This window comes from Balaenoptera physalus (genome assembly GCF_965194825.1).
Source record: "Balaenoptera physalus genome assembly, chromosome: 2".
Lineage (NCBI taxonomy): Eukaryota > Metazoa > Chordata > Mammalia > Artiodactyla > Balaenopteridae > Balaenoptera > Balaenoptera physalus.
Genome location: NC_138883.1, coordinates 120,937,877 through 120,952,689, shown reverse-complemented (window position 1 = coordinate 120,952,689; position 14,813 = coordinate 120,937,877). Strand labels below are relative to the sequence as shown.

Below are 14,813 nucleotides of genomic sequence, written 5' to 3'. Positions count from 1 at the left end.
AGGTGAAGCAGCAAGTGCTGATGTAGATGCTGCAGTGAGTTATCCAGAAGATCTAGTTAAGATCATGAATGAAGGTGGCTATGCTAAACAAAGGACTTTCAGTGTAGACGAAACAGGCTTCTCTTGGAAGAAGATGCCATCTAGAACTTTCATAGCAAGCGAGGAAAAGTCAGTGCTGGCTTCAAAGCTTCAAAGGACGGGCTGACTCTCTTGTTAGGAGCTAATGCAGCTGGTGACTTTAAGCTGAAGCCAATCCTCATTTACCATTCTGGAAGTCCTAGGGCCCTTAAGAATCATGCTAAATCTACTCTGCCTGTGCTGTAAAATGGAACAACAAAGCCTGGATGCCAGCACATCTGTTTACAGTATGGTTTACTGAATATTTTAAGCCCACTGTTGATAACCTACTTTCTTTCCAAATATTACTGTTCACTGGCAATGTGCCTGGTCACCTAGGAGCTCTGATGGAGATGTACAAGGAGATTCATGTTGTTTTCATGCCTGCTAACATCTATTCTGCAGCCCATGGATCAAGGAGTAATTTTGACTTTTTGGTCTTATTCTTTAAGAAATACATTTTGTAAGGCTCTAGCTGCCAACAGATAGTGATTCCTCTGATGGATTTGGGCAAAGTAAATTGAAAACCTTCTGGAAAGGATTCACTATTCTGGATGCCATTAAGAACATTCGTGATTCATGGGAAGAAGTCAAAATAGCAGCATTAATGGGAGTTTGGAAGAGGTTGATGCCAACCCTCATGGATGACTTTGAGGGGTTCAAGACTTCAGTGGAAGAAATAACTGCAGATGTGGTAGAAGTAGCAAGAGAACTAGACTTAGAAGTGGAGCCTGAAGATGTGACTGAATTACCGCAGTCTCATGATGAAACTTTAATAGGTGAGGATTTGCTTCTTATGGGTGGGCAAAGAAAGTTGTTTCTTGAGATGGAATCTACTGCTGGTGAAGGTGCTGTGAAGATTGCTGAAACGACAACAAAGGATTTAGAATATTGCATAAACTTAGTTGATGAAGCAGCAGCAGGGTTTGAGAGGATTGTTTTGAAAGAAGTTCTACTATGGTAAAGTGCAATCAGACAGCATTGCCTGCTGCAGAGAAATCATTCATGAAAGGAAGAGTCAATCCAAGCAGCGAACTTCTTGTTATCTTATTTTAAGAAATCACCACAGTCACCCAACCTTCAGCAAACACCACCCTGATCAGTCAGCAGCCATCAACATCGAGGCAAGATCCTCCACAGCGAAAAGGTTACAACTTGCTCAAGACTCAGATGGTTAGCATTTTTTAGCAATAAGTATGTTTTAACCAAGGTATATACGTTATTTCTTTAGACATAATGCTATTGCACACTTAATAGACTACAGTGTAGTGTAAACATAACTTTTATATGCACTGGGAAATCAAAAAATTCCTGTGACTTGCTTTATTGCAATATTCGCTTTTTAAAATTTTTTTTTAATTTATTGAAGTATAGTTGATTTACAGTGTTGTGTTAATTTCTGCTATACAGCAAAGTGATTCAGTTATACATGTATATACTTTTTTATATTCTTTTCCATTATGGTTTATCATAGGATTTTTAAAAATAAATTTATTTATTTATTTGTCTATTTATTTTTGGCTGCGTTGGGTCTTTGTTGCTGTGCATGGGCTTTCTCTAGATGCGGCGAGCGGGGTCTACTCTTTGTTGCGGTGCACGGGCTTCTCGTTGCAGTGGTTTCTCTTGTTGTGGAGCACAGGCTCTAGGCGCACGGGCTCAGTAGTTGTGGCTTGCGGGCTCTAGAGCGCAGGCTCAGTAGTTGTGGTGCATGGGCTTAGTTGCTCCGCGGCATGTGGGATCTTCCCGGACCAGGGCTTGAACCCGTGTCCCCTGCATTGGCAGGCGGATTCTCAACCACTGCACCACCAGGGAAGTCCCCTATCATAGGATATTGAATATAGTTCCCTGTGCTATACAATAGGACCTTGTTGTTAATCCATCCTGTATATAATAGTTTGCATCTGCTAATCCCAAACTCCCAATCCTTCCCTCCCCCACCCATCTCCCCCTTGGCAACCACAAGTCTGTTCTCTATGTCTGTGAATCTGTTTCCTAGATATGTTCATTTGTGTTGTATTTTAGATTCCACATATAAGTGATATCATATGGTATTTGTCTTTCTCTTTCTGACTTACTTCGCTTAGTATGATAATCTCTAGGTCCATCCATGTTGCTGAAAATGGCATTATTTCATTCTTTTTTATGGCTGAGTAATATTCCACTGTATATATGTACCACATCTTCTTCATCCATTCATCTGTTGATGGACATTTAGGTTGCTTCCATGTCTTGGCTGTTGTGAATAGTGCTGCTATGAACATAGGGGTGCATGTATCTTTTCGCATTATAGTTTTGTCTGGATACATGCCCAGGAGTGGGATTGCTTGATCATATGGCAACTCTATTTTTAGTTTTTTGAGGAACTACCATACTCAATATTCGCTTTATTGAGGTGGTCTGGAACTGAACCTGCAAAATCTCCAAGCTGTGCCTGTATAGTCTTCTGTCTCCCCCATCACCTGGCATAGGGCTGAGCATCTGACACCCACCAATGAAGGTGTGAATAAATTAAACATGTGAGAAATTCTTTTTCAAAATCTCGTTTTCATTTCTTCATTTGCCATGACCTTGACGATGATCTTAGGGAGCATGAAAGTTGGATATATAGAGATGAATTTTCTAAACAAGTTGGAATGTACTGCTTTAGACAATGTCAAGCTCACCGTTGGTGGAAGTCTGCAAGCTCAGGCTAGATGACCAACTCATTGGGCTACCAGACAAGGGATGAAAAAACACTGGAAGGCAGTTGGGCCATGCAACGTAACCTTTAAGGTCCTCCCTCCAGCTCTGAGATTCTAGAAATAATCCCAGGTCCAGAACATCCCACTTAACACCACATTCTCAGCAACAACTGATCCGTGCAAGTGGGGAGAGCTGGGCTAATACTTCTACCTCCTGGAAGAGGGACCTAGTAGGGAAGAAGCACATCCTCAGTGACCCTTGGCCTCAGACACAGACCAAGACCTCATGCTGGGCTGTCCGGGTGACATTCAGAGGGAGCTGGGAGGCCACCACACAGACAACCCAAAGTTTGGGTCCCTGGTGACTCCTCTGGGTAAGCACAAGGCTCCATCTCATCACCCTGATGTATAACAACAATCTTCATGTTTACAAAAATAATTCTGCCCATTGTAGAAAATTAAGAAAATACAGACAAGACAAAATGAGAAAACACAAATCGCCCATATTCTCATCACCCACAGACAACCACTGTTAACTTGGTTTACGTCCAGTGAGCCTTTTTCGATGCCTAAGTGTGTATGTACACACTTTTTCCTTAAGAAAAACGGGGTTATAGTGGACCTGATATTCTGGAACCCAATTTTTGTCTATGAATATTTTATAAATGTCTTTTCATGTACATACTTTTACAACCACATGCTTAGGGGGATTCTAACTAGTGTTTTTTTTTTTTAATTAGCAAATAGTTGAAACACATCAAAAACATATTGAATCATTTAATGCACACGTGTGTTCCCACCACCCAGCTTTGTCAAATCCTAACCTTTTGGCAATCCCCTGCCATACAGTGGCTGCAGCCATTGTATGACGTCCCCAGTTTAACCCTCATCTTGGACTTGTAGGATTTCTCCCCGTTTTCTGCTGTTATAAACAGCAACAGCCCTGAAGACTCACCCCATCTCAGTGTGACTCAGTTTGGGTTTAAAAGCAGTGACCCTTGAGCCCGTGTGACCCCACCCCCTGCTCCTCTCCTGCCCAGAGTTCTCCCTTCCGCCCTCGCCTGGCACCACTTCTGGCTGTTGCTGGCTGTCATGGCATGTTCTCCCACCCAGGCGGCAGTTCATTCATGTGGGCCAGTGGCATAGAGGGAAGGTCAGGCCCGGGCTCTGAGCCTCCTGGTTCAGCCTCCTGCCAGCTGTCTGGTCCTGGGGAGGTCCCTTTGCTTCTCTGATCATCAGCCTTCCTTGTCTGTAAGAGGAGGTTAAAAATATGCTCTTAGAGGGATTTTGTGAGAAATGAAATAATGTGTATAAAGTTCCTCTATTAGTCTAGGTTTTCCAGAGAAACAAAACCAACAAATATAACCTAGATGTATATATTTATATAATAAAAGAGATTGATAACTTCTTGGTTCACGTGGTGATGGAGGTCAAGAAATGCCCAGCTCTGTAGGGGGCAAAAGCTGGAGGCCCAGGAGAGCTGTTGACGTGCATCTCAGTGCACGTCGGGATCTGCAATGTCCCAATTCAAAGACAGTCAAGCAGAGAGAGCAAATCCTTCCTCCCTCTGCCTTTCGTTTTTATCAGGTGGATTGGATAGGATGAGGCCCACTCATGTTGGGGAGGGCAATCAGCTTTTACTCATTCTTCCAGTTCAAATGCTAATCTCATCCGAAACACCCTCCCAGACACACCCCAAATGAGGTCTGGCCAGATATCTGGGCACCCTGCGGCCCAGCCAAGTCGACACGTAAAATTAACCTCCTAGTTCCCAATACAGAGTCTGGCACAGAGGAAGGACTTGATAAATGGAAGCTCTTGTTTATTTCTTCATTCAGCCCACATTTTTGAGTGACTCCTTGCCAGGTGTTGTAGGTGGTACTGGGCGTGAGGCTTCTGCCCTGATAATCAAGATGCAGGCCCAGCTCAGGTGTTTGCAGTCTACTGGGAAGCCGCCAAGCGGACGTGTGTAACGAGAGAACCGGAAATGGAGCTTAAGTCTCCTGCTGCAGTCAGTAGGAGACCTCAGAGGGGATGCAGGCTGCTTGCGGGTGTGTGAGCTGCGAGGTGCGCGGTGGGGATAGAGGACCTTCAGGCAGCAGTCACAGAGCGGACAAGGGACAGCGTGAGCGACCACAGCATGGCTGGTTGTTGACTACAGCAGGGAATGGTGAGCGATGTCCTGGGGACCAGGCCAGGTCACGAAGTGCCCTCCATGTCTTGCTCAGGAGTGGGGGTCTTGTTTTGAAGGCAGCGGGGAGGAGGCTCCAAGCAGGAGAAGGGGGTGATGAAGTTGGGCTTTTAGAGAAATCCCTCTGGCAGCCGGTGAGGAGCAGGGGTTGGAGGTGGGGGGAGACTGGAATTTGGAGACTATTTAGGAGGTGTCATTTAGCTGTAAGAGGTTAAAGGTTTGACCCAGAGCAGTGGAAGTGGGATGGAGGGACAAGCTGGACAGAGTTGAAGGAGCTAAACTCTGCAGGACTTGGGGACCGGCCATCCTGTGGGGCGGGCGGTGTGTGAGCGAGAGTGAGGGTGAGCATGACTTCCAGGGGAGGCTGGCCTCCTAAGAGGGGGTGGGGATGCCCTGTGCTAAGCCTGGGAACTGCTGCAGGAGGAGGTCTCAGCTGGAGTCGTGGACTGGGCGGGGCTTCAGGGTGTCGGGTGCGAGTTGAAGTCAAGGGTGCAATTGTCCGGGGATAGGGGAGCGCGAGAGGAGAAGAAATGGAGCCCCAGGAAACAATTTTGGGATGGAAAGCTGACTGAGAAGGTGTAGCCAGGGAGGTGGGAGGAGAACCCAGAGGGTGTGGGATCCTGGAAACAAAAGGAGGCCTTCTAGAACATGAAGCCGGCAGCACACCTGAAGCTGCTGAGGGGTCATTGGTAACCAGGTGCAAGCAATTTTCCTGGAATGATGGGTGCTGGGGTCAGACTGCAGTGGGTTTAGTGGAGGCACCTCTTCAGAAACTTGGGAGAAGAGGGAGAAGGCAGTGGCTTAAGGGAGACATGGGGTCAGTGAGGGATGTTTCAGGATGGAGGAAGTGGAGATGTTCATATGCCCAGAGGGAGTTCTGGAACAAACCTTGCACATCATGTGGGTTCCAGTTTCTCTCTTCGTCACCCAAGCCTAGCACAGTGCCCCTTGCACAGTGAGCACACAGCCAGGGCATGTCAGTGCTTAATTCACTGCCGTTTGGTCATGTTGTCACCACTGTGCTCTACCCTGCGGGTCTTGAACCCATTCTTTTAAGGTAGCCGGGAACCTCCCGCCAAAATGAACCCAGCATGGCGGGAGACAGTGCAGCCAGTGTGCCTGGGAGCCCAGGTCCCTGGAGATACCAGCTGCTGCGTCTCGGAAGGGGGTCATCTTTAGACCCCTGGGGAGGAGGCAGTCTCCCTTCACCATCCTCTTCCCCACAGACTTGGAAGACTTGAGGGTGAAGGAGGGAAGGGGCGGCTGCTTGCTCTGCTCCTGTTTTATCAACGCCTAACCCCAGGGGGCACCCTTGTGCTGCCTGCAGTCACCCCTCAACCTGTGCATGTCATCCAGCAAAACTTTCTTTTGCAAACCAGTTCAAGACTGCTTTCAGCCCCCGCAAATGTTCCTCACATTTCCGAAGTTCTCCTTGTAGCTGGATCCTGGACTCCATGTCTTCCTCTTGCTGCTCTAGTTTAACTGGCGGCTTGTAGAGGAGGGAGCCTGCAGCCATCTTGGTAGCAAAAACTTGCCCAAGGGTAGATCTGCTTCTTGAGGAAGCACCAAGGGTCAGCCCCCAGCGGCCTGGTGCCCACCGTGTGTATTCCTTAGGCCAGGCTGTTCCCCTAAGCCGTGCACCACCCCGCTCCCCAACGCCGCCAGCTGCAGCCTTGCAGGGGCACAAGCTCAGGGCGAGATGTGTGCTGCTCCCTTTTCCCCGGCTGGTGGGCCCAGCTTTGGGGATGGCTCTGCAGGGAGCAAGGGTGCCAGCCCCCACTCTGCTCACCAAGCTGTGAGCCAGGGGATCTCCCTCTGCTTGGAGAAGGGGTGCCTTTGAAAAATTTGCTCAAAGGCATCTGCTACACTAGCAGGTGTTTCTGCCTGCATCTCCCAGGGTTCCTAAACCCTAGGAGCCTTATCAGGCCTCATCCCAGGGAAAGAGGCTGATTCCCCTAAGGGGAGGGGCTCAGGCCTCAGGCAGCAGGAGGCCAGGGAGTCCTTGTTGCCACCTGAGCAAGGCAGGGCCTGGAGCAGATGCAAGGGTCAGGACTTCCCATCCTCCCCTCGTGCTGCCTGAAGCCTGAGCCCCTTCCCTTGCGAGAAATGAGGGGAGTCCCTCCTGAGAGCAGGGCTTGCCGAGGGAAAAGATGAGGCCTCTGGGGTGGGAAGGAAGAGGGGCCTGGGGACCAGAAGGTTTACCTGCCCCTCTCAGCCTCAGTTTCTGCATCTGTAAAATGGCACAACAGCTTGGATTATAGTAAATAATAAATGGTGCCATCCTGGAGATTTTGCCAAGACTCTGGCCTATCTTGATTGTCAGAGCGTCCTCATCTCTGGAAGGTGAGACTGGAATGAAGGAGGCTGAAAACCCTTAGTCCCAGGTGGGACAGAAGCATCTGGAGCTGAGGGTCCAGGTCCCTCAGTCCCACCCCCCTCAAAGCCCTTTGCAAATCTTGGGGGCAGGATTGCAAGGCCATGGGCCCTGGGGTGGGGGTGGGTGATAAAAATAACCCGTCCTTAGTGCCCTCCTGCAGTTCTGTTAACAAAGCTCTTTCCAACGGAGCTTTGTAGCAGCTGGCTAGCTGAGGCAGGCAGCACGGGGGCACTAGTTCCGCTCTCCTCCAGGCTGACTGAGGGCTTCAGCCAATGTCCCGTGGTTAGTAAGGGATAGTCAGAGGCCAAAAGGGGGACCTGACCTTTGACTCCTGATCTATCTCTCTTTCTCCTTGTTGCATCTGGGCATGTGGTCTCCCTGGGTTTACCCAGGGCATTGTCACCTTATACATCCCTGCCATTCTGTTGGGTACTCCAGGGGAGTTTGTTAAAAAAAGGCATATTTCTGGACCCTGCACCCAGACATCCTGACATCCTGGATCTTCATGAGAGCCCAGGAATCTTCATTTTAAACAAAATCCCCAGATGTTGCTAAAGCAGGGGGTCCTTGCCTGCACATTGAGGCACACAGGCCAACAATGGGTTAGTCAGTCTGGGTGAGACCCGTGCTGGGGGCCGTGAGGTGGCAGGGCAGCGTGGCCAGGTCCCTACCTCCACAGACAGCAAAGGATGAAAAACCCCTGCAGGGGAAAAACCCCTGGGTGGAGTGTTTCAGAGCTGGGTTCTCATTCCACCTTTGACCCTGACTCGGAACAGCCAGTTCCAGGCCATTTCCCATCTACAGCAGGAGGCTGGCCCAGGAGCTGTTTCCCAAGCCATCTCCACAACTGCCTTTTGGCTGTTCTGTTTCCATGGGCTGGGCTAGGAAGGAAAGTCTCCCTCACAGGGTGGGTCCCCTGTGGATGGGCCAGCAAGGAGGGAAGGCAAATAGGTGGCCAGTGCTCCCACTGTTCACTTGCCTACCTGGTACCACCTTGACCCATAAGCCCATCAAACCTCCCTCCCTTCCTAGAGCACAGAGGCTCCGCCGGTGCTGTCTGCTGCCTGCTCCTCCCCTCTCTGGGGTTCCTGGCTGAGTTTCAGCCTGGCCAGCTCCCTTCCTCATCCCCCCACTGACTTTTTAGTAAATGCTGCTTTGTTTATAAAGCAGGATGATTCCTTTTAAATGAGGTAACCTAGAGTAGTCAAATTCATAGAGATGGAAAGTAGATGGTGGTTTCCAGGGGCTGTGGGAAGGGGGACAGGGGGAGTTGATGTTTAGTGGGCACAGAGTTTCAGTTTGGGGTGATGAAAAAGTTCTGGAGGTGGATGGTGGTGGTGATTGCACAACAACGTGAATGCACTTAATGCCACAGTTCACTTTTAGAAATGGTTAAAATGGTATAATTCATGTTATGTATATTTTACCACAATTTCAAAAGACAGAGCAGCAGCAGGGGGCAGAGGAGGAGGGATCACCTCCGGGCCGGGCCCTGTTCCCCTCTGTGCTGGCCTGGACTTCTTGCTTTGGGAGCCCCAGAATTGGGATTTTGAGGTGGATGTGGCTGGTGTATCATTTCAGAGGAGACAAATACTGAGTTTCAAAGTCAGCACGATTCGAGGGAGTGAACAGCAGCAAAAGAAACTAGGACAGTATCTGGTGTTCTTATACAGCTTGAGTACACTACACAGAGTCAGACACCTCTGGGTCCAAATGCCGACTCACCTCCCAATGGCTGAGTGACCTTGGGAAGCTTCCTTAACCTCTCTGAGCTTCAGCTTCCCCTTCAGTAAAAGGAGAATTGTGTGTGAGGAGGGCTGGCCCAGGATCTGCAACCTATTGATATGTACCAGATGGCAAATGTTAGTCTCATAATGAATTGGAAGATTTGTATCTTCTAACTCATCTCTCCAGCAGAAGGGGAAACTGAGGCCCAGAGAGGTTATTTGACTTGCCCAAGGCCACACAACCAGCCGATTACTGAGCTGTGACCTCAAGATATTGGACCCCAACCCAGATCTCTCTGCACCCGCTCGGAGCTGTGGTGCAGTTAAACGAGATTGGGAAGCCACGTGGAATGGGCATCAGGCTGCCACATGTAACCTATGTGTTCCCAAACATGGTGACAGAACTGGCTGCCACCAGCATCCCTCCTTCTCATCTCTTCAGGATAGTCCTTTATGAGGAAGAGGTAAATTTTAGCAGCCAAGCCTTTTTGTGGCTTAAGTGTGGGTAGAGATCCCTAGGCTTTCTACAGCTTTGCCACATTCAGATGGCTGGCCTTGTACCATAGGCATGTGGGAGCAGGGACCTCACCTGGTGTGAATTACCGTGAACTTCTCATCTTGGTACAAGGAAGGGCCTACGACAATTGTACCAGGGTCACATGAGACCAGCTTTTAAGTATCTTCTTCGGAGAAAGATGTACTCTTGGTGAGGAAACCGCCACAGAAGGCGGAGGCATTGGAGTGAGTTCCTGAGGGTTTTAAGGAATCAGACATGCATGCATTTGTTCATTCATTCACAACTTGTAATCGCTCAGTGTCACTCTATGCCAGGGATTAGGGGTAAAGGAGAGAAATCAGACAGTGTCTCTTGAGCCTGAATTGGGGGATCAGGCAGATAGTCACCACAAAGTAAGATAAAGTCCAAGGGGGGGAGGGTGGTGATTGATGTTCCAAGGCCTATAGGAACACCCAGGAAAGAGGCACCGAGCCTGGGGAGGGTAGAAAAGCTTCATGGAGGTGACCTTTGAGCCGTGGCCAGAGGAGAAGGCCTTTCCAAGAAGAGAAAGGGGAAAAGGCTCTGCTGGTTAGCACACAGGCCAAGATGCTATAACAAGAAAACCAAAAACACAGGGACTTGATTAAACAAGGTGGGGTCAGCAGTTAAGGCTTACGTGGTGGCTTTGGGCTGGTGGGGGCCCAGCATGCTTGTTGCCAGCCCTCCCTAACTGAAGACACCTCCCCACCACACCTACACACCCACCTTCTAGTCTTTGGGAAGAGGGAAATAGGAGGACGAGCCTAATCCCTTAAAGGTCACAACCAGGAGGTGGTACACAGAGCTTCTCTCCTCATAAGCCATTGGCCAGAACTTGGTCACATGGCCACTCCAGATGCAAGGAAGGCTGGGAAATGTAGTTTTTATCTGGGTGGCCATGCTGAAATTCCAATTATTGTATAAGGAGAGGAGAGAGATTGGGCGTGGGGGGAAGTCAATGGGGGAGTCAAAGCCACATGCAAAGACAAGGCAAAGGAGAAAGAGCTTGCATGTTTGTAGATTTGCAAGTGGTTTGTGACATGACAGGAGTGCAACAGATGACTGGAGAAGGAGGCAGGGTCCCGAGTATCATTCCAAGGATTCAGAGTCTATGTGTATGTAACGGGAGCATTGAAGGTGCTTAGCCAGGGGCTGGCACAGGCGGTGACGCAGACCTGAGCTGGGGCACTCAAAGCAGGCGTGGAGAGAGCACGTGGGCTGAGGAACACTTAGGGGATGGTGAAGACTTCTCCCGTTATTGAACAGGAAGCAGAGCCCTTGATTCCGAGCTCTGGAATCCTCTCCGCCGGGAGGAGGGGGCAGGGAGAACAATAACCATAACCTCTTTTCTCACTTCCCCTCAGACTGTTCTTCGGATTGTGGTGCTCGGGATCTGGGATTACATTGAAAACAAAATAGAGGTAAAGACCAATGTCCATCTGCACCCCCCAAGCCAACCATCCTGGAAGCCAGGAAATGTCACTGTCCCATCCATCCCAGGGTGGGAGCCATCAACAAAGGCCAGCTCCTTCTCACACTGGACACAGGAGTCTGTTCAGCTGTGCCTTTGGGTGGGTGGGGAGAGGGGGCAACTGAGAAAGTTTCCAGCAAAGGAATGGTCTAAAAAATCTCCTTGACGTTCTGCAAAATTTAAAAAGTTATTCCTTTTTTTTTTTTTTTAACATCTTTATTGGAGTATAATTGCTTTACAGTGGTCTGTTAGTTTCTGCTGTATAACAAAGTGAATCAGTCATACATATACATATATCCCCATATGTCCTCCCTCTTGCATCTCCCTCCCACCCTCCCTATCCCACCCCTCTAGGTGGTCACGAAGCACAGAGCTGATCTCCCTGTGCTATGCGGCTGCTTTCCACTAGCTATCGGTTTTACATTTGGTGGTGTATATATGTCCATGCCATAAAAAGTTATTCTTGAATCATTTTGGAAAGCTTTTGAAATGTGTTTTAAAACAAATCCACTCTAAAATGGCCCCATGATCAGAGAGCTGAGTGGGGGAACCATAAAAGTGTTTCTCAGCCTGGGTTTCTGCAGAGCAAACCAGTTGCTCTGTTTTGTATAAAGCAGGTGGGGTGTGGTGGGTGGAGATGAGGTGCGGGGGAGGCTGGCTGACCCCCAGAGTTTGGTGTGCACAGGACAAGGCAAGGCTGTCAGTATCTGCTGCCCACTCCTTCCTCACCACCCCATTCCCCACCACACACACTTTTTAGCCTCTTTGGGCCAAATGCTGGGAGCAGACATAGAGGCCTGGCCTGTGGAAGTCTCAGACCAGACCAGGCTGGAACAGGCAGATGGAAGGGCAAGGCCCAGAGCTGAAGCGCAGGCTGGGTCCCCTTCTCTCCCACCTTTGCCTCCATGCAGGGTTAGAGACTCAGCACCAGCACCAGATGCAGATGAGATGTGGGCTCTGGGCTGTTGCTTCCCAGGGGGAAGGGACCTGCCTTCAGCCTCCACTGCCAGTGAGGGATTCAGTGAGGCCAGCGCAGGAAACCTGCGACACGGGATGCAAGCCCCATCCTGAGAAGGGACAAGATGCTGGAGACATATGCTTGCAAAAGAAGCTTGGAACAGCCCAAGGCCGTCTGAACCAAGGCTGGCGATGGGCTGAGGTCACTTGGAGGAGAGAGAGTGCTCAGGAGCACGTCTGGGTTGGGAGCCCCCTAAAGACTAAGGAGGGTCACGAGAGGCAGCCAGGGATGGGGGTGAACTTCTGAGGGGGGTGCAGGGGGTCATTGGCCAGCCCCAGCTGCTTTACCTGACCTGGTCTCTGGTTCCAGGACATTCAGGAAGTTGGCCCAGGGCACTGAAATCCACCTCCTCTCACAGGTGTTTGACGGGGCTGTGATCATCCTGTCCTTGGCCCCGATGGTGGCGTCCACTGTGGCTAATGGGCCCAGGAGCCCCTGGGATGCCATCAGCCTCATCATCATGCTCCGGATCTGGCGGGTGAAGCGGGTCATTGATGGTGAGTGGCCCGAAAGGGGTGAGTTCGAGGCAGGAAGGATGGTCTCTGGGGTCTCTCATCCCCTTATCAGGGTACCCTCTCCCTGGTTCCCAGCCCCGTGTCCCACCCTGTGAACACTGTGGGGTTTGACATCTTGTCAGGGAGCCCCTAATCCAGAGTCCTCATCAAACTGAGATGTGATCGGGTCCAGCTTTGTAAGGCCCACGCAGGAAAGGCAATGGGAGATCATCTAGTCCGTTCCTCTCATTTCACAGATGGGGAAACTGAAGCCAAGAGGGATGAGGGTAACACAGGAAACCATCTCTGAGTCAACAGTGAAACCCAGGACCCCTGACTCCCACCTGTGTTCTCTTAGCTGTTCAGCTTCCCCCATCTGCACAGGCTCTGCTCTTGGCTCTGTCCCTGAGGGGCTGCCACTGGCTGGGAGCTCATGGGGCCCTGTAATCCAGAGTCCAGGCTCTCTCTCTGGGTCTCAGTGTATGTCTTTTATAAGTAGGATCCACTGTGAGTAACAGAGACTCAGAATAGCAGTGACTAAAACAAAACAGAAGCTTATTTCTCCCACATGAAAGCCTGGGCCAATAAGGTAGGCAGTAGGCAGTCCAGGGCCAATAAGGAGCTTCTGAAGTCATGATTCCAAGTTCCTCTTATTTTGTTGCTTTGCTGCACATAGCCTACTTTCCAAAGTCACCCTCACTGTTCAAGATGGCTGCTTCAGTGCCTGCCATCACATCCTCATTTCAGCCAATAGGAAGAAGGAAGGGAGGAAGAAGATAAAGAAGCAAAAGGAAAGCCCCAGCTGCCTTTTCTTTTTATACTTCTTTATTGAGATATAGTTCACACACCGTAAAACACACATTTAAAGTACACAATTGAATGCTTTTTAGTATATTCATAGAATTGTGCAAACATCAGCAAAATCTAAGTTTGGAGCATTTTTATCACTTCAAAAAGAAGCCCTTACCTATTAATTAGCAGTCACTCCCCATTCCCCTCCAGCCTTAAGCAACCACTAATCTACTCTCTGTCTGAATAGATTTGCCTCTTCTGGACATTTCATATAAGTGGAATCATATATGTGGTCTGTTGTGTCTGGCATCTTTCACTTAACATAATGTTTTCAAGGTTGATCCATGTTGTAGTATGCATTAGTACTTTATTCCTTTTTATTGTCAAATAGTATTCTATTGTATAGATATACCACATTTTATTTATCCATTTTTCAGTTGATGGACATTTAGGCTGTTTCCACTTTGGGCTGCCGTGGACACTCATGTACAAGTTTTTGTATGGACATATGTTTTCATTTCTCTTAGATTCCTGGGAACGGAATTACTGGGCCATATGGTCACTCCTAGTTGAATATTTTGAAGAACTCCTGTTTTCCAGAGCAGCTGCCCCATTTTACATTCCCACCAGCAATGTGGGAGGGTTCTAATATTTCCACTTCCTCATCAACTCCAGGTGCCTTTTAAGGAAGGCTTCTGGAAGCCGCTGCACAACACCTGCACTTGCATCCCGTTGTCCAGGATGTAGTCTGATGGCTTCTCACAGCTGCAAAGGAGACTGGAAAATATAGTTCTCATACCAGCAGCTGTGCACACAGCCAGAATTAAGGGTTCTTCTATCACTATGGAAAAGGAAAAGAAACGGTATCTTAGTCGTGATGGGTTAGGGTTCTAGCCCTCTTATAGTTTCTGGGTGCTGTTGGGTACCTGACACCACCGCCCCCACCCCAGATCTTTCAGGAACCACACCTGGGCCTGAGCCTGCTGCTGGCTGGATGCTGGAACAAGCCCCTCCCTCACCAAGCCCTGCCACTGCCAAGCTCCTCACGGGGCTGTCTCTGTCTTCCAGCCTACGTCCTGCCTGTGAAGGTGGAGATGGAGATGGTCATCCAGCAGTACGAGAAGGCCAAGGTCATCCAGGACGAGCAGCTGGAGAGACTGACGCAGATCTGTCAGGAGCAAGGGGTAATGCATGGCCACTCTCAGTTCTGCCCAGTTCCCTCCAGGGCTGAGCACACTAGTGGTTTCTGAAGTCCCCCAGGGTACCAGAGCTGCAGGTGCCCTGAGGTCAGCGACCTCCTCCAGCCCATTCACAGACACATGGGGAACCTGAGGCCCAGAGTGGGGAGACGCGTCTCTAAGGTCACTCATGCCCAGCCCAGCCCAGCCAGGCCCGGACTCCACCCTGTCT

The 14,813-nt window shown here is 49.6% G+C and overlaps 1 protein-coding gene across 4 annotated transcripts in view; it reads left to right on the top strand.

Moving 5' to 3' along the window:
- Window positions 1-14,813, top strand: part of TMEM266 (transmembrane protein 266) — a 137,983-nt gene that overhangs the window by 80,668 nt on the left and 42,502 nt on the right. For all 4 annotated transcript variants that reach the window (XM_082452635.1, XM_082452632.1, XM_082452634.1 and 1 more), the window contains 3 exons: window positions 10,993-11,049; window positions 12,476-12,614; window positions 14,472-14,587. In XM_082452635.1, coding sequence (XP_082308761.1) covers window positions 10,993-11,049; window positions 12,476-12,614; window positions 14,472-14,587 — 312 coding nt within the window. The remainder of the gene's footprint in view (window positions 1-10,992; window positions 11,050-12,475; window positions 12,615-14,471; window positions 14,588-14,813) is intronic.